The sequence below is a fragment of the Giraffa tippelskirchi genome, chromosome 11, assembly GCF_054371585.1.
Source record: "Giraffa tippelskirchi isolate mGirTip1 chromosome 11, T2T-mGirTip1v1.2.pri, whole genome shotgun sequence".
Classification (NCBI taxonomy): Eukaryota; Metazoa; Chordata; class Mammalia; order Artiodactyla; family Giraffidae; genus Giraffa; species Giraffa tippelskirchi.
The window spans coordinates 137,108,691-137,135,021 of record NC_137285.1 but is presented as its reverse complement, the minus strand read 5'-3'; the positions used below and the strand labels follow the sequence as shown (position 1 = coordinate 137,135,021).

The following is a 26,331-nucleotide window of genomic DNA, read 5'->3' as shown; positions in this document are numbered from 1 at the left end:
ACGACTGAGTATGCATGCACACACACACACACACACACACACACACACACACACATACACACACACATTACTATTTAGCTGGCTGTGTTAGTTGGATACCTAAGCTAACTCTGTTGGACTTCCAAACAAACAGGACTTATGAACGTACTCTCAGAATGGAACATGTTTGCCAGGGACTTACTGAATCTTATTTTTCTGCCAAGTACCATGCTGTTTTGATTACTATAACTTTACAGCGTAGTTTGAAATCTGGGCATATTAAACCTTCAGCTTTGGTCTTTTTTCTCCAGGACTGCTTTGCTATTCTGGGTCTTTAGTGATTCCATACAAGTTTTAGAATTTTTCTGTTCTATTTCTGCGAAAAATGTCCTTGGGGTTTTAGCAGGGACTGCAGTGAAGCTGTAGATTGCTTTAGGTAATAAGAACATTTTAACAATGTTAATTCTTTCACTCCATAAGCACAGAATATCTTTCCATTATTTATGTCTTCTTCAATTTCTTTCAACAGTGTCTTCTAGTTTTCAGTGTACAGGTCTTTCACTTCCTCGGTTAAATTTATTCCTAAGTATTTTATTCTCTTTGTTACAATTGTAAATGAGATTTTCTTAAGTTTTCTTTCTGCTGGCTCATCGTTAGCATATAGAAACACAACGGATTTTTGTATGTTGATTTTGTTCCCCACAAATTTACTGTAATAATTAATTCTAGTAGCTTTTTTTTGGTGAAGTTTTCAGGGTTTTCTATTTATAAAATCATGTCATCTGCAAATAGTGACATTATGGTGTTTCATTTTCTTCATTGATAAAATGTGGATAATAGTTATTGCTTCATGGGGTTCTTGCGATTTAAATGATTGACATGTATGAAGTCCTCAGAGAAGTGCCCAGAACATAGTTAAACACACATATGACAGTTTCCACTTTAGTACACCTAGAGCTGCTACTACCACCACCTGCAGAATAAAAAAAAATAATAGTATTCGGAGGAAAGATTGCCATGGGCTTGGTGAAGGAGAGGTACATGGTATGATGAGGTCCTCCAATGAGGAAGGGATGTGACCACTTTAAAAAAAATACTTGCTACATCATCACACAACCTTGTCTTCTTTCAAGTGTGTTTGTTGGTTCATCCTAACATTTATGGATATAAATCTTGAGAAGGAAAGGACTGCCATGCACTACGTGTGAACTTGTCCCCAGACAAGAAATATAGCTAAGGGAGTCTAGGCAGTTTATTTATTCAAGACAAAGCAGACAAGGGTGCCAAGACAATTCAGCAGGGGAAAAAACAGCCTTTTCAACAAAAGGGCTGGAACAACTGGATATCAAAAGGCAAAGGAATGAATCTGGACTCTCGACTCACACATGCAGGAAAATGAACTAAAGAAGGATCGCAGACCTAAATGCAAGGGCCAAAACTATAAAACCCTTGGAAAACACAGATAAGTAAATCTTTGGCACCTTGGAGTAGGAAATAGTTTGTTAAATATGAAACTCAAAGTATAAACAATAAAAGGAAACACAGGAGAATTGAATTTTATCAAAATTAAAAACTTTCGTGCTGCAAATGATACTGTCAAGAAGGTGAAAAGACAACTCACAGGATGGAAGAAAATATTTGCAAGTCATATATCTGATAAAGGACTTGTCTGAAGAAGATATAACAAACCTTTACAATTCAACAATAAAAAGACAAACAATTCAACTTAAAAATGGGAAAGGATTTGAAGAGACATTTCTCCAAAGATGATAAATGAATGGTCAATAAGCACATGAGAAGATACTCAACATCATTAGTCATTAGGAAAAGGCCAATCAAAACCACAATGTAACACTGTTTCACACCACAAGGAGGGCTATGATAATAATAACAATAAAAGGACAATTGTAAATGTTGGTGAGGATCTGGAAAAATCAGAACTCTCCTGGTGGGAATGTAAAATGGTGCAGCCACTTTAGAAAACTGTTTGGCAGCTCCTCAAAGAATTAAACATAGAGTTACCACGTGCATGCATGCGAGCTGAGTCACTCAGTCGTGTCTGACTCTTTGAGACCCCAAGAGCCTGCCAGGTTCCTCTCTCCATGGGGTTTTCCAGGCAAGAATACTGAAGCGGGTTGCCATTTCCTACTCCAGGGGATCTTCTCGACCCAGGGATAGAACCCATGTCTCTGGGTCTCCTGCAATGACAGGCAGATTCTTTACCACTGTGCCACCTGGGAAGCCCCACATGGGAAGCATAATGGGAAGAGACCTGATTTTTAGTGTCTGAAGAATTGGATTCCTGTCCAGTCTTGTCATTTCTAAGGTGTGTGACCTTGGACAAACCACATCACTTTCTGGATCTCCGTTCTCTCCTTTAAAAGACCAAAGAGTTTATCTAAAGTTTCTCAAGCGAGAATTCATGGTATTTGGGGGTGTGGAGCATGATACTTTGTGAGACTGCACCCCACAATGAAAGGCATTGAATTTCCCGACCCCGTCCACCAAATGCCAGTCATGTCTCTACCACCCGCCCCATCACTTTGAAATTCACCATCAACGTTTCCAAATGCCCTCTCTCTCCCCTACATTTCTCCAGGGTAACATTTGTTTAGCTCCAAATACTCCTTGCCACTGGCCATACTTCCTTCCTCTTTAGTTATTTCTGCCTCCAGAGAACCCTGATCACGCTCATTGCTCATTTCCACTTTCATGATCTATTCTCGGGGGATATAAACATCTTACAGAATCATCTAAATTTTACTACCAGATTGAGAGCTAAAGGGTTGACCGAGCAGAGAACAGTGCCATCGGAGGCATCTCTGAACCGGCAGAGCCCATGAGGACCGCAGTCCTGTGGACACCACTGCAGCCATGGTCATCACGCTGCCAGTCACACTGTCAGCCTGTGCAGGGAGCCGGGGACTCGGACAATTACTGGTCCAGTTCAGCTGGAGCACTGTGATGCTTCTGACTTGTTCTAGCTGAATAATTTTGAAAATGCATGGTGTGGTTCTGATTCAAAGTACTTTTAATGAAAAACAATAAGGGAGGATAATGGAAACAAAACACAGCCAACAGCAGAACTAAGATTAGTTCAGAAAGCAGCAAAAACCCTCCCAGTTTCTGCTTCACATTTCTGTTCATATCCCTGTTTTAAATATAGCGTGTATTAAATATGATGTGAAGTCATATTTTAATGCCCTCTGTGCGAATTTTGCAATTCTAACAGGAAACACGCCATAAATTAGTCTGGGGGACTCGTCTTTTCTGCACGTCTCCAAGTGTGATTGTATAGAATGGATGATCAGTCACTCCAGAGACTTTTTTCTCCCTTTTCTCCCAGATTCTACATGTTACAATTTTTTTTTCCCTCTAAGAGATGACTCCTGCAATCAGAAGGCAAATCTTTGTTCCTCCTGATATATCATCAAAGTTAATTTCTTCCAAACTAATCATGATTCACACATGGCTTTTAAACTAGTGCCAATCCTCAGAAATGGAGATAACCACGTAATGGAGGAGGGCCACTTGTTCAGTGATTCTTGCCAAGTGCCTTACATTCAGTAACACCTGCTGAACGAATAACTGCTAATATGAATTCACCCCTGTTATTTACCAATAAGACAGCTTGTCTAAGGACATAACCAGGTAAGTTATTATGGAGACACTTTGACAGCAGAAGCCCCTCCTGAGCATCTCCCATCCCTGCTCCCTTGGCAGAGGGTCTGCCCCACCCTACTTCTATGTGAATGTTCACAGTCTGGAATGTTCCATTGCCTTTTCCACTTTTGTAGGCCAGGAAGCAAGATGCCAGATGAAACCAAGCCCAGGCCCTGGCTCCTTGCTGGTAGGCAGGAAGGAGAAAACCTTGTTAGCTGTCAGAGACAGAGCACCCTGGAGAGCTCATCTGATTCTTTTACATTTAGTGTTTCTCCAAAGAGGAAAAAAGCTCCGGCCAGCAGCTATGGTGCCTGCTGGTTACAGAGAGGAATGCTGACCCCTGGGGAATGGAACCCCCACTCAGGAACACCTGCTCTGAGCTTTATACTCCGCAGCCTTCTCTCACTTTTCCTTCCAGCAATCCTACAGCCAGCCCTTGTCATCTTGGCGTTGAAGAGGCTCAGAGTGGTTTAGCAACTTGCCCAGAGTCACAGAACTGCTAACTAGCAGAGCTGCCAGTTGACCTTAGGCCGAGTCCGGGCTCTTGAAAGTGTTGGCTCATTCATGTGGCATCATGAATATGGCTAATACCACTGTAAGGTGATGGGGAGGTCTTAGAACTCAGATGGCTCCTAAATTTATACCCAAGGCCTAATGATTTTTTTTTTTTTTAACTTTCTCACGTTAAATGTTCTCTGTATCCTCCATGCCAACACTGGGCTGGCAGAGAAAATCAAGCTCCACACCCTCAAGTATCTGTCTCACACTGAGGAAGTGGTGGGCCTAGACTTGGGCTCAGCTTCCATCAGAAGCACCATATGCAGCCCCTATGGGGTGACTGTGGGTGGAATTATGGGGTGACTGTGTGACTGAGACACGACACAGCAGGGCCTGCGGGTCAGCAGCGTTTCCAGCCCACATGTGCAACACCAGCTCGTGAGAACTCAGAGCACAACGGCCCCATGAAAGCCCTCTTGGGAAATGAGGGGCCCAGTGAAGAGTTGGAGCCAATCAGCTTCTTTCCTGCAGGGAGGACCGAGGTTCCGATTAGCTACTACTGCAAAACTAATCATCCTCAAATGTAATAGCTCAAAACAATGGCATTTTGTTATCTCTCACAGTTTCTTTGGTTCAGGATTTCGAAAAAGGAGAGACACTTCTGGCTCGGGGTCTCACATGGTGTTGCAGTCAGACAGGGCCTGCCCAGGAATCTCTCTCTCACGGGTCTCTCCAAGGTCTCTCCCTGGAGACTAGTGTGGACTTCCTTACAACGTGGCGGCCTCAGGGCAGCTGGACTGCTTACATGGCTGCCGAAGCTTTCAACAGGGAGCATTCCAAGAGCAAAAAGGAAGCTGCGTGGCCTTTCACAGTCACAGAAGTCACACAGCATCACTTCTATCATTCTCTGTTGATCAGAATAAGCCAGCCCAGTTTCCAGGGGAAGGCTTCACTTCTTGATGGAAGGATGCCAAAGGATTTGTGGACATGGTTTAAAACTGTCACATGCAGACTGGGAGAAAAAGAGATGTAACTGAGCTGTGGACAGCATGGAGATGTGGGCTTGGTGGCAGGGGGAGGGACACACTAGACAGACACGTTCTCCGAATACAGGTTTCCAGGAGGGAAGCAGACAGGCACCGGGAGGCCAAAGGAGTCTGAGGGAAAATCTATAAAAGGTCTGAGCCACATGGGAAAGCCTGCCTAACAAATTAGCTAATGAGGACAAAGCCCCTGTCCCTGGAGATTTCCTTCAGATGCAAGCTGACCCAAATCTGAGACCCACTGACTCCAGGGAAAAAAAGCAGAATCACAGTCATGTTCCTGCCATCTGAAGAATAACTATCACCTTGATCACACTCCAAAATCAAGACAAAACTTGCATGGGGTCACAACCCGCTTACAATAAGCGAGACCATGAAGGAACAAAGAAATACATGAAGCGCCTTTTCAACTGTACACCTGGGAATGCAGAGGGTGCACCCCCACTGGGCATGTAACTGGGTTTCCCTGGTTGGCACTGCAGGGCTCTGCAGCTCAGACCTGTTTTGCTTGAGAGCATGAAGAGGCAAAGCACACCCAGAATGTTCACAGCAGTTTGTTGTGACCGACACAGTCAAAGGCTTTAGCGTAGTCAGTGAAGCAGAAGTAGATGTTTTTCTGGAATTCTCTTCCAGAAAAGAAGACTGCCATGACTGCCCACGGAGAAAATCCAAGATCCTTAAATGTGGCTCCAATTCACCACACCACAGACGGCTGCTGATGGCGCCAACTTACTTCCAAGTTATTCCTCCCCTGTCCACCAGAGGGCGCCACGTGGACTTTTTTTTTTCCCCCCAGTCCTTCAAACGCACCAAATGGCAGATTCTTGACCATCTGAGCCATCTGGGAAGCCCTCAAATCCACCATGCTGTTCACCATGCTCAGTCCTGGATCTTACAGCCTATAGTTCCTTCTCCCCCTACCCTCCCCTCTTCTTGTCCAGTTAATTCCTCCTTAATCTTCCCCATTTCATCTTCAGCATAGCACTTTCTCAAGAAGGTCTCAAATTCCTGTCATTCACTTCCACAGCATCCTGCCTCTGCCTTTCCCACACACTACTCACACCAGTAACCAACTCAACGCCTATTTTTCCTACTGGGGTGTAGGTGTCAACATAGCAGAGACCACACTTGCCTTGCTTCCTATTGCCATCTTCCATTCTAAGATCCACATTCCCCCTCTCCTATTTTAACATTCTAAAATTGGGACGCATTTTAAAATCAATAGTCCATAATAACTGAATTGTCAGCATTTCCTCTTTCTCAGCAAAACATAAAACAATAGCGGGCCTTACACTTGATGGCATCTTGGTATTTGTCAAAATAAGGTATGTGCCTGTATCTAACGGGCCCGGTGCCCAGCACACAGCAGCCGTCAATAAATATTAAGTGACAAATACGCACACACACACACACATTTCCTGAGGCCCTGATATTAGCCTGGTGTTGCTATGTAACAAACACACTTTAAAACCTCTGACCACAGCAGAGATTTAGTATCTCACGCATGGGCTTGCAGGTGGGCTGTATCTTTGTGGCTTCAGCTGGGACCGATCCCAGGCTGTGCCTTGGGTTCAGGTCAGACCCATGTGTCACTTTCCCTTGGACCAGTAGTCTGGTCGTCTCATGGCAGACATTAGAATGAAAGAGACCGAGCCCGAGGGCACAGCACATATCGTCTGTCTGCCAACGTTCCACAGTCAGAGCAAGCCCGGCCTCCGCAGGTAGGGAACCTCCTCTGGCCACTGTGCCAGGTCACAGGGTAGAGGCAGGGACCAAAGACCTGCAGAGAAGAATCCACCCACTGCAGGCCCTGTATGGAGGAGAGGTCTGGGAAGGGACAGACACCACACCTCGCATTTCCGCGTCACTGAGGGACAGCTTATACTCTGGACCAGACAGAACACGGCCCTGCTCACCACGCGTGAAGGCCCCCGCGTTAGCAGTGGTGGTCCGAACGGCTCATCCCTCTGCCCAGCGGCCACAAAGACTCTCCTCCTTGATTCCCTTTGCCGTCAGGCTTTATTTGAGGTATTTATTTGAGAGCATAAGTAAGAAGCAATCACTACCCCTAAATCTTTCTTTCTGCAGCTGATTATTTATCCATTGGAAGGCTAGACTCCAGCTCCCAATCTGAGTGGGTGACTGGCTAATTTACCTACTAAAAATTTTTTTTAATTGAAATATAGTTGATTTACAATAATGTGTTAATTACTGCTATACAGCAAAGTGACTCAGTTACACATATATATTCTTTTCAAAAATATTCTTTTCCATTATGGTTTATCATAGGATACTGAATTCAGTTCTCTGAGTTCTACAGTAGGACCTTGTTGTTTGCTCATTATCTCTATAAAAGCTTATATCTGCTATCCCCAGCCCCCAACTCCATCCCTCCCTCAACCCCTCGCCCTAGGCAATCCTCAGGGTGACTGGCTAACTGAGGTTGGCTGGGCACTAGGACCAGATGGTAGAAGACCTGAGTGCCACCGTGTTAAGGTGCCTGGACAGCAGAAGTTTTGACGGTCTTGGCCAGGACTTGCTGGAAAGCTGGAGGCGTTCTGGCATTCTGATTTCGGTCTCAGAGCTGCTGTGGAGACAGAGTTAATGAGGCCTGCACACCGAGTACAGAAAATGAACATCTCAAAACGCACACTGGGAGGCGGCCCATTAACCATGAATGGCTCAGCCCAGCGGTCTCCCTACCAGGAGGATGCTCACTCGACTGTCCTGATTCCATGAAGGCCCTGAGTGCTTTCACGGCTCCCTTATGTCCTCACCTCCCTTTGATTTTGCACTCTGGTTACTTCTTAGCAGCTCCGCATCCCTTTGTTTGTCTTTCTGCCGTGGCACGTGGCACAGGGCTGTGCTGTGCCTCAGTGAGACTTCCTGAGAGCCGTGTGCACTTGCTAGGGCTGCGGTAACCCAGTGCCACCAACTAGACGGCTTCAACAAGACATTTTCGGTCTTGTGGTTCTGGCAGGTTGGCTCCTGCTAAGGGCCGTCAAGGAAAATCTGTCTCTCTGTCAGCTTCTGGAGGTCTGCTGGCAATCTCTGGTGTCCCCTGGCTCGTCGCTGTATCACCCAAGTTCTGTCTTTCCGTCCCTCTGTCTGTCTGTGTTGCGACGTGCCCTTTCGCTAAGGACATCAGTCACATAGGATTAGAGGCACATTCCCCTGCAGTGTGACCTCATTGTAACTAATTTCAATGCAAGGACTCGATTTCCAATTAGGTCACATCCTGGGGTTTAGGACTTCAACATATGAGCTATAGGGAAGAATATAATTTAAGAGACTCCAAGACCACTTCCGTATCCCCTGCGTATATCTCAGGGCCTGGCACGTGGGGGCACGCCATCACCTGCCCCCTGACCAAAGTGCCAGAAAGGACAGCTCACATGCTCTCTCTCTCTCACACATCCACACACACATGCACATGCCCAATCCTACAGAAGAAACAGGACAAAGCCGTTACTGTTAGCTTCTGGTGAGGTGCCCAACCTCATGGCCAGCTTTCCAAATTCTTCTCTAAGCATTATCACCAGGATGCAGCAAGCGAGATAAAGAAACTGCAACCTAAGTGCCAATACACTCAATTAACTACCCTGGCACTGGTGGCTTCTTTGGAAGAGCTTAACTTCCCAGCATTCTTCACCTGGGGGAAGGTGGGCAGGCCTCATTAGTCTTTCTGACTGAGAGGAGAACATGAATACAAAGAGAGAAAATGCCAGAGAGGCATGCCAGCCTCCTACACAACCTCCCCCCGCCTGAGCTCAAGGGATCGAGGCTGGACAGGTCTGCTGTTCCTGGTCCCAGGACAGTGATATCCAGACAACCATAGCACGGGGTGATGGAGAGCATTAACTTGTATCTTGGAGGACCTAGGTTCCCAGCTTCATTGCCTACTTGCTGTGTGGTCATGCCACAACTATGGAACCTCTCTGTTCCTAGGGTTCTTCCTCTAGAAAAAATGGGGTCATTTTCTGTTCCTGGGTCCTCCTGTCACAGGGATTTGGAGAGGACTGAGTAAGAAAATGTAAGTAAAATGCTTGGAATGGGGCCTGCCACTTAGCGCTTAATGTGATGGCTATTCTTTTAAACACCTTGTTTGATCTCCGTCCAAAGGACTGACCCTCTCACCATCACCTGAGTCTTCATAAGCTCTCTGTGACTGGAATGATCAGAAGTGGGGCCCACATAAGAGGTATTCATGGTATCCGTTTTCTATTATGGCATAGCAAATTACTCTGAAACCTACAGGCTTAAAAAAAACAAATGTTCATTATCTCACAGTTTCTGTGGCTCCGAAATCCAGGAGTAGCTGAGCTCTGCTTACTACAGTTATAGAAGGCTATAATCGTGGTATCACCTGGGCTGCAGAGAGCTCAAGGTTGGACCAAGGGAGAGGCCAATTCTGGGCTCACCCTTGTGGCTACTGGAGGCTTCGGTTCCTCACGGGCATTTGGTTGGAGTTCCCTGGCACGTAGGCCTATCCGTGGCGCAGCTCACAACATGGCAGCTGCTACATTAGAGTGAGCGAGATGTTAAGAAAAACAGACGCAGGGTCTTTTGTAATCTTACATTGGAACTGACATCCCATCACTTCTGCTGCTATTTTCTTTGTTAAAAGCGAATCACAATTTATCACAACAGCCAAAAGGTGGAAGCAACTCACGTGTCCATCAACAGATGAATGGATACATAAAATGTGGCACCGATGTACAATGGAGTATGATTCAGCCTTAAGTAAAAAGGCAGAAAATTCTGACACATGCTACAACATGGATGAAACTTGAAGACATTATGTAAGTGAACCAAGACAGTCACCAAAAGATAAATATACTGTATGATTCCATTTATAGGAGGTATGTAGAACAGTCAAATTCATAAAAACAAAGTAGAATGGCCATTGCCGGGGGTTGGAGGAGGAGGAATGGGGAGCTGTTGTTTAATGGGTATAGACTTTTAGTTTGGCAAGATGGAAAAGTTCTGGAGATTAGCTGCATAATAAGGTAAAGGTACTTAATACTATTGAACCATATATTTAAAAAATATGGTAAATTTTATGTTATGTGTGGGTGTGTGCATGTTAAGTCATTTCAGTCATGTCCCACTCTTTGTGACCCCATGGACCGTAGCTCCGCTAGGCTCCTCTGTCCATGGGATTCTCCAGGCAGGAATACTGGAGTGGGTTGCCATGCCTTCCTCTAGGGGATCTTCCCGACCCAGGGATCGAACTCTCATCTCCTGCATTGCAGGCAGATTCTTTGGCAAATGGACCACCTGGAAAGACCCAGTTATGTGTAGTTTGCCACAACTTGGGGGAAAAAAAGCAAGTCACGAGGTCCAGATCACATGCAAAGGGATGGGATTATACCAAGGCATCAACCCGAGGGGCTGGGGACCACTGAAGGCTGCCTGCCATCAGCAGTCATGCATCCAAAGTTGGAAAGAATCTATCTGTTCAATTAGGACTGAATCCAACATGTTTAAGGCCACCTAGGTGTCAGCCACAGCCAATATGTGCACAGCAGCACCTGCTGACCCTCAGATGCACCCTCTCAGGGAAGCTTCCTAAGCAACAGAAAGTCATATGCAAAGACTGCTCCAAAGTCACTGCCTGTGGAATTACCTCGTAATGGTTTACACTTCCAATCAGTGAAGCCCCAATTAAAATTCGATTCCACCATAGTGTTCTTTGATCTCCAATACATCCCATCTGGAATTGAAAGGTACAGTAATGACTGCACTTTCAAGGCCCCATTCCCGCCTCCAAGTCTTGGCACGGTTTGCTGTTGCTTTGCAAGGCCACGTGTAAGGAAAGGAGGTAAATGGGGACGAGAGGAAGAAGAGAGGAGCACAAAGCTGGAGCCTCTCAGTGGAGACTTGACCTTTTCACACCCTCATCAAATCAGAGGAAAAGTATTTCAAGCACCCTATTTCCTGTCTTGGGGTCAGTTTTCTCCATTCCATCAAAATAAGCATCATAAAATATCATTTTATTTTCCCACATCAATTGGAAGCGATGATGCAATTTTTGAGGGCTGGAAGCCCAGGAGAAGCAGCTAGGATGTATTAATATTTTGACTAAAGGACTTCATGTACAGAAGGTGCCCAGCACAGTAGCTGGTACAGGGCAGGGATGGATAAACATTAGCTATTATTAAGATGACAATAGGTCAAATCCTACACAATATAGTGTCTACTCAAGATGCCTCTGAAATTCTTCAGGAAGACATTTAAAAGCCCAGGATGGGTCAGGTATTCCCCCAGCATGGGCACATTGGTGCTCCTTTCAGCAGCAAAATTAGCAGTCAGTTTGCATTTAGAAGCTGCCTGACAGAGAAAAGCATACCCTTCAATAGTAGAATTATACCCAGAGCACAGGGACATTCATATCGCTAATGGATTATAGTGGTTCGCAGATTTTCACATGAATTCAATTTACCTGGAGGGCCTATTAAAACACAGATTGTTGCTGGACTCACCCCTAGGGTCCATTTGATGGGTCTGGGTACAGCCTGAACTTTGCATTCATAAAGAGTTCCCAAGTGATGCTAATCTTGCTGGTCTGAGAAGTAAACTTTGAGAGCCACTCGTGAGGAGAGGACATAAGGAGGGGAATTTTCTAGGCCAGGACAATCAGAGGCTAACTTTGCCCAAGACCCACCTCCCAGAGCTGCTCTCTGTACAAATTTTGGCAAAGTCCAAGTAGATACAGATTTTGTCTTTTCTCATCTGTGGACCTCAGGCATATGGAATGGACTGATCATAAGCCTTAAGGTGTGGCCCACTCTCCCAGTGGTCTATGCATGACCCATTTGTTCATTCATTCATTTTTAGCACTGTAATAAACACCCACCAAAATTAAAGCTAGGACCTTGAAAGGAACCTCCATCCAACTTCATCCTACCTCGCAACTCCCAATATGAATTACCCAGTTATCCACCCTTATCTTGTTTTGGTTTTTTTTTGCAGTATTATTAAATCTGTAATCAGTGATACAATCATAGAGTGGAGTACTGAATAAAGGTCAAAACAAATAAATTCTGCAACAAAATAATATGGGTGGATCACAGCAACTATGGGTGGATCACAGCAACTTAATACTGAGAAAAGTAATGACTGCATATGGATGATACCAGTTTATAACATTAGAAATATATACTATTTAGGATGCCTTAAAGTTGACATGCATTTTTAAAATCTTTGTATTTTTTTCTAATCACTGAAGAAATAAATATGTATTAACTGGAAAAGAGTCAATGAATAAGAAAAGGTATCCAGTCAGTTTTAACAGGGGAGGATATGACCCCTCTGTGTCCTTCTGGGTTCCCTAAAAAGCTCATCTTTCCATCCCCAAATGCATCCTTTGGTTTCCATTCAACAGCTCTGAGAGTCAGAGGCAATTCACACAAGAGGAAGAAAAGTAGTAAAGAAACACCCAGGGGAAAATGTTAACTTAGCTCATCATCAGAGAAATGCAAACTAAAGCATTTGGGGAACTATCATTCTATGACTATTAAATCAGCCAAAATAGGGAAAAGAGGACAAGACTGAACTCTTGGGATATTACTGTAAACCTGATACACACAGACAATACTGGCAGCAGTGGAAAATTTTTAAAAAATTTCCCAACAGATATATGATGAGATGTAGTCATGAACTGTGCAGATATCTTACTCCGCTGAATTTATCCTGAAGAAGTAACTCAATGGAAATACCTCGGTGGCCCCCAACAATGCAACAATTTAGAAAACCATAGTAGGGAGCACTGTCACGGTATGCAATGCCACTAGGCAAATTACAATTTTGAAGAGAAAAATGTGTATTTGCTATTTAATGCATGAGAAATATGAAGTACAAAATGGTAGGTGGGTTATGGTTAAAACCATGTGTACGAGAGCTGCGTGGTAAGAGCAGAAATGAACACAGCTGCTGTATTTGGAGGTGGGATGGGAGTTGTTTTCTTCATTGTTACAGAATGTGGTGCAGAGTCGTAATCATTTTTAAGAACCTGGGAGGCTCCTACCTTGAGAACTCTCACAGCTTTCCTCATCACTGTTGTCTTGACAGTTATTCTGCCCATCACAAATGAAGCTCTTGTCAATGCAGAGGCCGTTCTTGCAGTGGTAGCGAGCAGTGGAGCAGAGCAGAGGGTTTGCTGCTGTGAAGGGAGAACAGAACAGATCACCAGGGAGGTTAGCCAGTTCCCTTGGGGAGCCCAGAACCTTCTCCATCTAGGGGTGTGTCCTGCTCTGGAAGCAGTGAACCCATCTCGGATGAGTTGATGACTCAAAGCCTGTCCTGGGAGACTGGTCAAGCAATGACTTGGATAGGGCAAGACTCACTCTGCCCCATTCTAAAAGCTCCTTCTTCTGCTATACCACCGTTTTTTGTTGGTTATCCATTTTAAATACAGCAGTGTGTACATGACCAATATTATGTGCCAGCCTGGATGGGAGGGAGGATTTGGAGGAGAACGGATACATGCATATGCATGGCTGAATCCCTTCGCTGTTCACCTGAAACTATCACAACATTGTTAATCGGCTATACCCCAAAATGTTTTTAGTGTTAAAAAATAAAACTTAGATTAAAAAATAAATTATTTGAAAAAAAAATAGAAGCTTCTTCCAAGGCATCATGCTGGTGCCCTATAACTATACCAACATGGCCAGAGGGCAATGCCCAGCCCCAACTGGTCAACCTCGAGGTGGGTCAGCAGCCTCTGAGGGGTCTAGAGCAAAACAAGAATCTCCCAAGAGAGTCAAGAATGGAACGGTCGGTAACATAAGGACACGCAGAGAAGAGCAAAGATGGAAGGAGAAGCTGGGTTGGGGATCCACGAACCTCCGCCACTGACAGAGCAATGACACACGTAATCCAAGGGCTTTGTTGGATCCCACTAGCTCCCTAATTATGGACCTTCCTGGTAAGTCCTTGTGTTTCTACAGCTCACCAAGGTGAGCGCAGTGGTCTACTTTGCAATAAAAAAACCCATTAACCCACTTGGTCAGCCCCCACTTGGTATCTGAGTGGCCCCCAGATACAGGCACTTTCAGAAACCTCAAAAAAAAAAAAAAAAGACAGAAATGGCCTCTCCCTTCAAGGAAGAAGGTGGCAACCAGCCAGTGTGAAGGCAACACAAAATCTCTTAATGAAGCAAATCTCCATGGAAAATCACTATTTCTACTGCACAGTTTATCTTGCTTCACCACTCCCTGCAGCACAATTCAAGCAAGGCTCTTTCCAGGGCTCTATTTTCAATAAATGCAGCAGCAAAAGGAGAAATTACTCCAGCCCCAATTCTGCCATTTATTAGCTGTGTGATAGAAGGCAACTTATTTCACCTCTCTGAGCCTCAATTCCTTTTTCTGTGTACAGTACGGGCTCCATAATTTGAGGGCCCACTGCGAACTGACAGTGTAAGGTCATCTGTTCAAAAATTATTTAAAAATTCAAAAAGATAAGTGCTGGGCATAAAACCAATTCTGGCACGCTTCTGAGCTAAGCACGAATCCTGTGCTGGTCACAGGTCCATGAAGCTGGCCCTGCTACTTACAGCCTTCATTTGAGCACCAATGAACGCTCAAATGAGATGATATGTGAGAAAATGTGCAGCACAGAGTCTGACACATAGGGGCTCAGGAAATGTTGGACGTGCTCCCCAAGTTATGCCTGCCTTGGTCCTCCAGAGTGTGGTCCTTCCCGAAGGAGCGACATTGGTGATGATGAAGAGGGGCCCTCCTGGGATCTTGGGTTACGAATTGAGCCAGCACCTGCATTATACGTGGTACCAGAGCAGGATGACAGACCCAGCACTGAAGACGGATATGGGCTTAGGAACAAGTCAGCGCCAGCATCTCTGGGTGGTCCTCACCAGCAAGAGGGCAGCTGTCATTTATCTTTCCCATATGCCTCACAGAGCGATTGTCAAGATGCACTGCAATCACAGCTGCAGACTGCAAACTTCACAGGGCCCTGCAAACCCGAAGGGCTGCGGAGTTTTTTATTTTTTAACTTGTCAACTCAGAAAGTTTAATCTGAAAGGTCAGAGGAAGCAGAGGGATGGGGAAGCCAGCGCTCTTAGTTTTGAAGATGAGGGTCCAGTGTGAAGGCAAGCAATAGGAGTCTGGCCTGGAAATGGAAGTTTTAATTATTTAAATCACTGTGGGCCAGAGAATGGTTCCACTTGATCATGCTGAAACCAAAGTCTGACTTCAGCCAAAACCAGAAAGGGGAAACCCAAAACCACAAGTCACATTTGGTTTCTGTCCAAGGCAGCCCTCCATACCCTTTAGCATCCCACCACGGGGGCCTCTGGCTTCCCTGGGACCCTGTGGGTCACGTCTATGTAGCCAAAGCATCGACAACAATCAGCTCACTCTAATGGACAGCCTCGGAAAAGTGGAAAATCCCACCTCGAATGGAAAGACTTTCAAGAAGGGGCTGCTGCAAACTTATCTGAGTCCCCCTACCCCCAGAAGGGAGGGCTATGCTGAACCAATCTTGAAGATATTGCTGGCTGCAAACTTATCTGAGTCCCCCTATCCCCAGTAGGGAGGGCTATGCTGAACCAATCTTGAAGACATTGCTGGCGTCTACTGACTTTTCTTCAGCCTTAGACCCTTTCAACCTCACAAACTTTTCCAAGGAAAAGAAGTCATATGTGAGCATATACATACACATGTACCACATATATGTGTGTATATGTGTAGGTTTGAGTATATCCAGATCACATGCATGCGTGCCAAGTCGCTTCAGTCGTGTCTGACTCTGTGCGACCCTAGGGACTGTAGCTTGCCAGTCTCCTCTGTCCATGGATTTCTCCAGACAAGAATACCAGAGTGGGTTGCCATGTCCTCCTCCAGGGAATCTTCCCAACCCAGGGACTGAACCCACGTCTCTTGTCTCCTGCACTGGTAGGCGGGTTCTTAACCACTAGCGCCACCTGGGAAGCCCTGTTCAGAGGACACATATCTCCAAATGAATGAAGACTGACAGCTCTACTGACAAAGAATCCACCGGGACTGAAAACCAGTCTCAATGAATAGAATGAATGCATATATTTGGTTTCAATGCATATAACCAAAAGAACCAAGATCAGAACATAGAAAGAACTCTCACAACTCAAAAGAAAAAAGACAAACAACTTAACAGGAAAATGGGCAAAGGACATGACTGGGCAATTCCCATCAGAGCAACAGCAAACGCTCAATAACAACTTGAAAAAATGTTGACAGCAGCCAGAAACGAAAGCACCACTTGAACCGCAGCAGACTTGCCAAACTTCAGGTCTTAAAATTCCAGGTTGTTGGTCAGGCTGGGGAGGAAGAGGAAGTCTTAGAGACTGCTCGTGGGAGTGTAAATTTGTAGATCCACCTCGGAGACCAATTTAGTGATACCCAGGTAATGCTTAAGGGGCATATGCCCCATGGCCCAGTCATTTCACTTCCAGCTACACAAATGTTCACTGAAACACTGTTTGTAAAATAAAAATATTAGCAATGACCCAAATATTCACTCACAGGAGAATTAACACCATGTGCTACATTGTTATAACAGAATTTTACAGCAGAAGATGGCTAACTTTTTCTGTACAGAACCAGATAGTAAATATTCTAGCCTTTAGTAACCTTTGGGTCTTGGCCTCTTTCTTAACCACTCAGCTTTGCCATGGTGGTATAAAGTGGCCATAGAAAATTCGTAAATGAAGATCAGGGCTGTGTTCCAATAAAACTTGATTTATGGGTAATAAATACATTTAAAGTTAAGTAACTTTCAGAACAGGGCATAGGACAATTTGAGGCCAACACCTGCTGAACAGCAGTGAAAAATGAATGAGCCTATAAACAAGGTCCTATTGTAGAGCACAGGGAACTATATTCGATATCCTGGGATAAACTATAACAGAAAAGATAAAAAGAATATATATATATGTATAACAGTCACTTTGCTGTACAGCAGAAATTAACACAACACTGTAAATCAACCATACTTCAATTAAAAAAAATACAAAATAGGAAAGGACCAGAATCAAGATGGATCAAACTCACAAATATAATCATGGGGAAGAAGTTATAAAAGATACTGGCAAGTTATATAAAAATATGCATAGGGTTGTACCACTCAGATGAAATTACCTATGCAAAAGAATGCTATCTGTTATTCAAGGTACAAAAATACATACTTGTATTGTAAGGTCAGTGGACGCCTCTGGAGAGAAGGGGAGGACAGGATCAGAGGAGGGTGTACTGAAGACTGGAAATGATATTTGGTAAGAATTTTTAAAAACCTGAAGCAAATAAGGAATATAGCAATATGTTTTTTTTTCATTGAGAAATAACTGACATACAACATTGTATTAGTTTTGGGTGTACAAGGCAATGATTTGATGTTTGTATATATTGCAATAAGTCTAGCTAACATCTGTCACCACACACAGTTACAAAATCATTTTTGTGATGAGAACTTCAAGGATCTATTCTCTTAGGAATTTTCAAATATATAACATGGTACTATTAACTATAGTTAATATAGTTACAACATTAGAATGTATTATAATATGGTACTATTAATTATAATATAGCCACGTGTGTGTTAGTTGCTCAGTCGTGTCTGACTCTTTGTGACCCCCATGGACTGCAACCCACCAGACTCCTCTGTCCATGGAATTCTCGAGCAAAGTATACTGGAGTGGGTTGCCATGCCCTTCTCCAAATATAGCCATAACTATAGGTAATAAGTGGGACTCCCCCTATGGCTCAGATGGTTAAAAGTCTGTCTGCAATGCAGGAGATCTGGGTTCAATCCCTGGGTTGGTAAGATCCCCTGGAGAAGGGAATGGCAACCCACTCCGGTATTCTTGCCTGGAGAATCCCATGGACGGAGGAGCCTAGTGGGCTACAGTCCACGGGGTCACAAAGAGTCAGACACGACCAAATGACTAACACGCACCTATAATTAATACGATTTTTAAAATAAGGTGTTGGGAACACAGGTGTTCATTTAACTTTTCTTTTCAGTATGTTTAAAAGGGCCTACTAAAAGTTTTAAAGAGTAATTTGGCAGAAATGTTTCAGTGATCACTCACTTTCCTTTACTCTTTCCCCACAGTTATCTCTGGCCTACAGATCCCTGTCTTCAGACTCTCGTAGCCCATTTGCTCAGAGGACACAGGTAGATACAGGTCAACAGCCACACCTGGGATTCCTCCTTATGAACGGCTCCTCATAAAACACTATGTCCCCATCTCCAAGGCAGGGCAGAGAAAGAAAGAAAAAGGATGCTAGAGGAACACTCCCTAAACCCAGAAGCAAGCAAGAAAAAGGCCTCCGAACCATCAAAACACACCTCAGGATGTCGGTGCCCTTCAAGTGCTGGCAGCATCCTCAGGAAGGACCCTCAAGCCCTCCGCTCCCCCAGGGCTATAGATTCTCTGTTTATGTAAATTCCAACAAGGTTTGTGTTTCAGTTCCCAAGAACACAGCAAACCAGAAGGGAGACAGGATGCTGCTGCCAATCTGCAGACAAACCGCCAGCAAGAAGTAAAAGCTGACGATCAGGGGAGGGGCCCCCAAAGCTATAAAAAGCCATGCTAGGAATTCCAAATGCAGAAGAGCCCAAGATAGTTTCAAAAGAGACCAACAAGTTCTAAATGGAGCCAAAGGCAACCCTGTATTATAGCCCAGTCTAAACAATGTGTGTGCTAAGTCCCTTCAGTCGTGTCCAACTCTTTGTCTATGGACTGTTGCCTGCTAGGCTCCTCTGTCCACGGGATTCTCCAGGCAAGAATACTGGAGTGGGTTGCTGTGTCCTCCTCTAGGAGATCTTTCCCACCCAGGGATTGAACCCTTGTCTCTTATGTCTCCTGAACTGGCAGGCATGTTCTTTACCACTAGCACCATCTGGGAAGCCCAGTCTAAACACTAGAGCTCCCAAGAACGGTCCCGTGCTGTCACCAGAGGGGGACACTGATGAAGCCAAGATACACACATCGGAGAGAGAATCCTGTCAAAGACTCACTTACCCAGAGTAAAATCTCTGCAAAGACCCCAGACAACTCAGGTTTCACTCTATTACTCCCAGGGCCTCTGCAGCATTTACCAGGCTTAAGGCAAATTTCAGGGTGTGTGTACGGTGGACCAATTGTATAGGCTCTGGGCAGGGGGATGGAAAGTGGTCAAGTCTCAGGGGTTCCTGCGATGCCGTGGGCCACTCACCCAGAACTCTGAAACATAACTGCTCGACAGCCCATAAACTAACCAGGAAACGCTTCCTACCTTGGGAAGTTATGTCTGTGTCTTGTAGCAAAATTTAACATGCTCCACATGTATGTTTCCTTTGTCCTTGCTAAGGTTTCCCAGTCACTGAAAAAATGTATTATTCTACTCGCTTAACTAGCAAGAGGAACACTGCTCTTTACAGTATTTATTTCAATGGGGATGGAGAAAACTGTCTACAGAGTTAACTTCAAAAACTCAACCGTGACTCCAAAGGTCCCCAGTTCTTCTTACCACAACAAACACAGGGATCTAAGAATCTGTTTCCCAGCCCACAAGACTCAGGAAAGAGAAGCTGTCTCTCCCTGCCAGAGAGAGGGAAGGGTGAGTTAAGGTTAAACCCAGTGGTTAATTAAACTGGCGACAATTACTTCAACCACATCTGAAGGAAAAGACCCATGGCTCCCTGCAAGTCATCCAAAAGCAACTGAGCGGCTTCAGGACAGGAAATGAAGCCATCTATCTCCAGCAGGATGTAGGAAATATCGCCTTTAATCCATTTAAAGTCTGTGAAGTCGGCCCCTCTCCCACCTCAAAGGGTTCTTGACAAAACACATCAATGAGAACCTCCTCGCCCCCAGCCCCCACACCCCCCATCTGCTCAGCAGCCCAGGGAGGTGGTGGTGATCACTCACTTCCTCGCCAAGCATCCCAACCTCACTGTCTCCGTGGGGATCTTGTCTTTCCAGCCCCCGTTTCCCTGGGAACCAGGCGACTAGGGGAAATGGAGATGCCCTGAGACTTCCTCTGTTCCAGGACGGAGGATGTCCGGCCCTAAGCCTCTCTGCCAATAATCCAACCCATTAACAAGCACTGCTTCCTTTGTGGCCTGCAAAATGCTGGCAGCCGTGATCTTCAAAGAAGAGGCAGCTTGTCTGCAGCCAGAGGCAAGTTTGTGCCACCTTTCAGAGCAGCCCCTTGGCCTCCCGAGACACAGCAGGGCCACGTGCAGCGGCATTCCAAGGGAGCCCTCTTTCGAGTCTGCAGGAAGGGAAAGGCTGCCATTCTGGTCAAGCAGGAGGAGGCAAAGGTGCCTCAATCCCATCTGCCTTTTCCCCAGCCTCTAAGGACCTGCAATCAACCCGCAATACAGGAGATGCAGGAGACGCGGGTTCGATCCCTGGGTGGGGAAATCCCCTGGAGGAGGACATGGCAACCTCCTGCAGTATTCTTGCCTGGAGAATCCCATGGTCAGAGGAGTCTGGTGGACTATAGTCCATAGGGTCACAAAGAGCTGGATGCAACTCAAGCGACTGACCACGCAAGGACCTGGAGGATGTGAATTTTCGGAACCCCTCTAGAGGCAGCACAGTGGCAGTGGCAGACCCTAAGTCATTGCTAATCGCTGTTTGCCTCCTCCTCCTTGCAGGGGCCTCCTGAGCCTGCTACCTCCTGTCCCACCCCCAGCCTGCCTCCCTCCAATTTCAATTTCTCTGCTTCGGTCTCCACTCTTCTGTGGATGGCTTCCCAGATCTTCTCTCCAGGGACAATCGTCTTTCTCCTGATGCTTCGTGGACACCTCTGCCTGACTGTCCCCTTCACCTCAAACTTTGCATGGCTGACAGTGACATCCTTTCCTCTCTCCCCAACCGCTCCTTTTCTTCTTGGGTCCACTTGTCTAAAAGGACCAAGGGTGGGACGGATTGAGAGAGTAGCACTGAAACATATATATTACCACACATAAAATAGATAGCCAGTGGGAATTTGCTGTGTGATGCAGGGAGCTCAACCCGGTGCTCTGTGACAACCAGAGGGTTGGGGTGGGGTGGGAGGTGGGAGGGAGGTTTAAGAGGGACGGGACATATGTATACCTATGGCTGATTCACCTTGATGTATGGCAGAAATCAACGCAACATTGTAAAGCAATTATCCTCCAATTAAAAATAAATTTTTTCAAAAGGGACCATCATGTCCCAGCTCCCCAGGCTCCAGCCATGCTTGACCTTCTCCCTCTCCTCACTCTGCACTCAGCTCAGAGTCAACTGCTCCTCACTGGGAATAAAATACAGTCTTAGATTGTTAACTTTTTTCCTTCTAGTTTTATTGAGATATGATTGACATACAGCACTGTATAAGATTAATCATACAGCATAATGATTTGATTTACATACATCATGAAATGATGATCACACTAAGGTTAGTGAACATCTATCATCTCAAATAAATACAAAATTAAAGAAATTAAAAAAATTCTTTTCTTGTGATGAGAACTTTCAGGATTTACTCCCTTAACAGCTTTCATATATAATAACATACTGCAGTGTTATATTTATCATGTTGTACATCACGTCCCTAGAACTTATTAACCAGACTGTTAACTTTTCATGACCTGCCGCAGCCTACCCTTCCAAGCATACATTTTTCTGTAATGATTAATAGTGAGGGAATGAAATCCACCTGGGTTCAAATTTCAGCTCTACTACTCATGAGCTACATGACATTAGGAAAATTCTTTAACTTCAGCCTCAATTTCATCATGTGGATTTCCCAGGTGGCTCAGTGGGTAAAGAACCTGCCTGCCAATGCAGGAGATGTAAGAGATGCGGGTTCGATCCCTGAGTCTGGAAGATCCCCTGGAGGAGGGAATGGCAACCCACTCCAGTATTCTTGCCTGGAGACTCTCCATGGACAGAGGAGCCTGGACGGCTACAGTCCATGGGGTCGCAAAGGGTCAGACATGACTGAAGCGACTTAGTGTGTGTGTGCACAGTAGAAACAGGAATAGTGCCTGTGTCTTAAGATTTTGTGAAAATCAAGTGAGATAATACACCCAAATAACAGAATCGCATGTGGCCCATAGCAGATGCTCAATAAATGCTTATAATAGCAATTATTATTGGGGATATGCATTAGTATAGTGGCTAAGAGTTCAGACCCTGGATTTATAACCACCTGGGTTGATGTCACGATTCTGCCACTTACTGTGTGACTTTAGACAAGTTATTTAACCTTTCTGGGTCTCACTTCCTTCTCTATCAAAAGAGAGTCATAGTATTACCAACCTAAAATGAGATCAAACACGTAAAGCATATAAAAATGTGCCACATACATAGGTGCTCAGTCATTGTCAGCCAAGTGGCATCTTATGCCCTGCATGGTCTGCGTACCTCCCTGCCTCTGCCTGGGCCTTCAGCCTAAAAGACTTCATGGAACTACACTGCCAGCTTTTAAATGGTACCCATCCTCCTGGATCCACCTCTTTCAACAACTTGCTCTGGTAAGCCTGGAGGGAAATAACCTCTCCTCTGATCAGGGATTCTCACAGCACTCCAGCTGTCCACCCATATTGTAATTACTTGGGTAAGATGATTTTGGTCTCCCTGGCTTGAGCATCATCTCAACAAAGCCATTTCTACATCCCTGGCAGCATCGTGCATGGTGTCTGGCACAGAAATCTCAGAAAGAGAATGCGTCTGAAAGAAGGTAGAAACTGGGGTGAACCCACAATTTGCAACTAAATGTGCCCTCTGGGTGCACATCTGAAACCGCAGAAGAGGGCCAAGACGTGCCCGTGTTAAGAATATATCCTGACTGCCTGTCTTTTTCTTTAACCCTGTGTTTGATTAGTTGCCTGATCCATTCATTCCACAGACATTTACTCACTATTTCCTGTACGTTAAGCACTCTAATAGGCCCTGGGGATGAAAGAAAGCCCAGTCTGTTCTTAAAGAGCTTACACTCTAGTGGGGAGAGAGGCACACCAGTGGGTATCGAAGATAAAGCATGACAAGTGTAATTTATTCCACGGGCATTTACCACGTGTGGAGACTGAACCAGGCCATACAGTTGGCACTAGGAGTACAGCTGTGAACCACCAACAATATCATCCAATGGCCATTACGGTGTAGTAGCTATGGCAGAAAATAAATGAAAAGTGGTGGTAAGTGCAGAGGAGAAGAGTGAAGCAGGGGAAGGAGACAGAGCAGGAGGCTGGGGAGGAGAGAAGTTATCTTTACAAGGTGTTCGGGGCAGGCGTCTGATTCGGTGGCATTTGTTTGAAGAAGGCCCAAGATGGTGTACCAACAGGCAAGGGAAAGACAAGCCCAGCCTCGGCAGGCCAGCAACAACTCCCTAAGGAAACAGGTCACACAGGAGCCTTTAAGGGGACCATGCTGATGCAGCTTCGGAGCATGCAGTGGAAATACCCTTCTCTTTCTCTGCTCACCCAGCCCCTCTGATTGATGCAGGCACAGCTCCTTGAGGCTTCACCCATGGATCTGCTGAGGGGTGAAGAGGAAATGTGGAATCTCATCCGGGTTGACATGAATAAAGCTACAGAAATACACAAGCACTGAGGGGCTCCATGAATGAAAAATACAGATATACTGGCTGGGTGATTCGGCTGTTTAGGGGGACAGTCAAGAATTCGTCAGCAGTGGAAGAAGCACAGTGGGTTTTCTGACCACAACTATGCTGAAAACAGCAGCAGAAGATTCTGCTTGAGTGAATTTTCCACTGTGGTCATCCAGACTGGTCTGCCATCTCAGTTCCCGGCAGGAGTCCTCGAGCTCACCAAAAAGGGACTGGGGAGAGCTGTGTTGCCAGCCGATCCAGGGCTTCACCTCCTGCCAAGGATGTCTGAGAATGAGGCAGGAGGAAGAGGCCAAACCCAGTGAAAAGGAGAAAGGAAGGAAGTGAAAGGGCAAAATCTCAGCTCTGTGATCCTCTAGAAGGGATACTGGTTCTTGCTTATCCTCACTTCTGTAAAATGAATGCAAATGGTGGAAAAACACATCATAGTAACAAAATTCTTTAAAAATATGACTGTCAAACTATTTGCTGAAGTTAAGACACCACCCAACAAAACCACTCCTTTATCCTTTATTTCTTTTTACCATTTTTGGAAAATTCCAGTTACATATGAAAACAGAGAATGTATAGGGAACCCCTGTATTTCCATCACCTGGCTTTAATAATTACCAGTATGATCCAAAAATGGGCAGAAGGCCTATATATAAACATTTCTCTAGAGAAGATATACAGGTGGCCAATAGGTACTGAAAAGATGCTCAACATCACTAACTGTTAGATAAATGCAAATCAAAACTACAATGAGGTACCACCTCACACCAGTCAGAATGGACATCAATAAAAAGTCTACAAGTAACAAATGCTGGAGAGGGTGTGGAGAAAAGGGAACCCTCCTACACTGTTGGTGGAAATGGAAGTTGGTACAGTCACTGTGGAAAACTGAGGAAATTCCTTAGAAAACTAAAAATAGAATTACCGTATGATTCAGCAATCTCACTCCTAGGCAGACATCCAGACAAAACTATAATCCAAAAAGATGCACGCAGCCTATGTGCACAGCGGCACTATTCACAGCAGTCAAGACACGGAAACAACATAAATGTCCACTGACAGATGAATGGATAAAAAGATGTGATGCACATACACAATGGACTACCACCCCACCACGAAAAAATGAAATAATGCCGTCTGCAGCAACATGGGTGCAACTAGAGATCATCATACAAAGGGAATGCATGGCAAAACAAATACAGTATTGTAAAGTTAAACAATAGATAAATAAACTAATTTATAATTAAGAAAAAAAAAAGATCAGGGAACAGTACATCTCTAAGGAAGTGATCTTTAAACTGAGGCCAGAGATTGAGAAGGAGTTAACCAGGAAATTAAAAAAAAAAAAGAGAAAAAGATAAATGTCATCTGATATCTCTTACATGTGGAATCTAGAATATGACACAAATGAACCTATCTAAGAAACAGAAACACAATCAGGGACAAAGAAATCAGACTGATGGTTGCCAGGGTTGGGGCGAGGGTGGGAAGTTGGGGGAGAAATGGAGGAGGTGATTGGGGTTAGTAGATGTGGACTTTCATGTATGGAATGAATAAGCAGGAAGGTCTTACTGTATAGCAGAGAGAACTGTATGCAATATTATACAATGAACCATAAGGAAAAAGAATATTTTAAAAAATGTGTATATATGTATAATGAATCACTTATGCTATACAGCAGTAATTAACACAACAATGTAAATCAACTATACTTCAATTTAAAAAAAGAAAGAAGAAAATTTATTTTCCAGTGTCTAAACAATAAACCCATAATTAAAATGAAAAAAAAAATGTACCAATATGCTGACAATTCTGTTTCAGTCCTACCTCATCCATTACTATCTCCCCCACGCCCTTCCAGAGGAAAGGCTTGAAACATATCCTAGACACCATGTAATTTTACTTTCATATTCTCTGGTATATATTTATCAAAGATAAAGACTATTTTAAAAAGTAATGTCACCCTCAAACTAAAAAAATTAACAATAACTCCTTAACATCACTAGATTATACAACCACAATTCAAGATTTCCCAACTCTCTCAAGCTTTTTAAAACAGTAGTTTGTTTGAATCAGAGTTGAAACAAGATCCATATATTACATTTGGTTGGTTTGTCTCTTAGTTTCTTTGAATCTGTAGGTTCCCCCTTCCTATATTATTTTTTTCTTAGAATTTATTTGTGGATGTAACTGAGTGATGGAGAATGTCGCACATTCCGGATCTGGCGATTTGTCTATCCATGGGGCCACTGACATGTATGTTTCTCTGTCCCTGAATTTTTGTAAACTAGTGGTTAGTGTTAATAACTGTATGTCTGGGGACTTCCCTGGTGGTCAGTGGTTAAGACTCTTGCTTCCAATGCAGGGGCACAGGTTCAATCCCTGGTCAGGGAACGACCATCTCGCATGCTGTGAACATGACCAAGAAGAAAAAAATTTTAAAAAAAGTAAAGAGAAAGAATTGCATGTTCGTGTTCCCCCTAAATTCATATGTGGAAACCCTAACCCTTAAATAGATGGAATTAGGAGGCAGGGTCTTTGGGAGGTGCTGAGGGTTAGATGAG

General features: G+C 44.6%; 1 protein-coding gene across 4 annotated transcripts in view; it reads right to left on the bottom strand.

Moving 5' to 3' along the window:
- LDLRAD3 (low density lipoprotein receptor class A domain containing 3) overlaps positions 1 to 26,331 on the bottom strand; it is a 255,995-nt gene that overhangs the window by 98,171 nt on the left and 131,493 nt on the right. For 3 of the 4 annotated variants that reach the window (XM_081544662.1, XM_081544664.1, XM_081544665.1), the window contains exon 4: positions 13,213 to 13,347. In XM_081544662.1, the coding sequence (XP_081400788.1) occupies positions 13,213 to 13,347 (135 nt within the window). The remainder of the gene's footprint in view (positions 1 to 13,212; positions 13,348 to 26,331) is intronic. The other variant, XM_081544663.1, reaches the window with a different exon arrangement.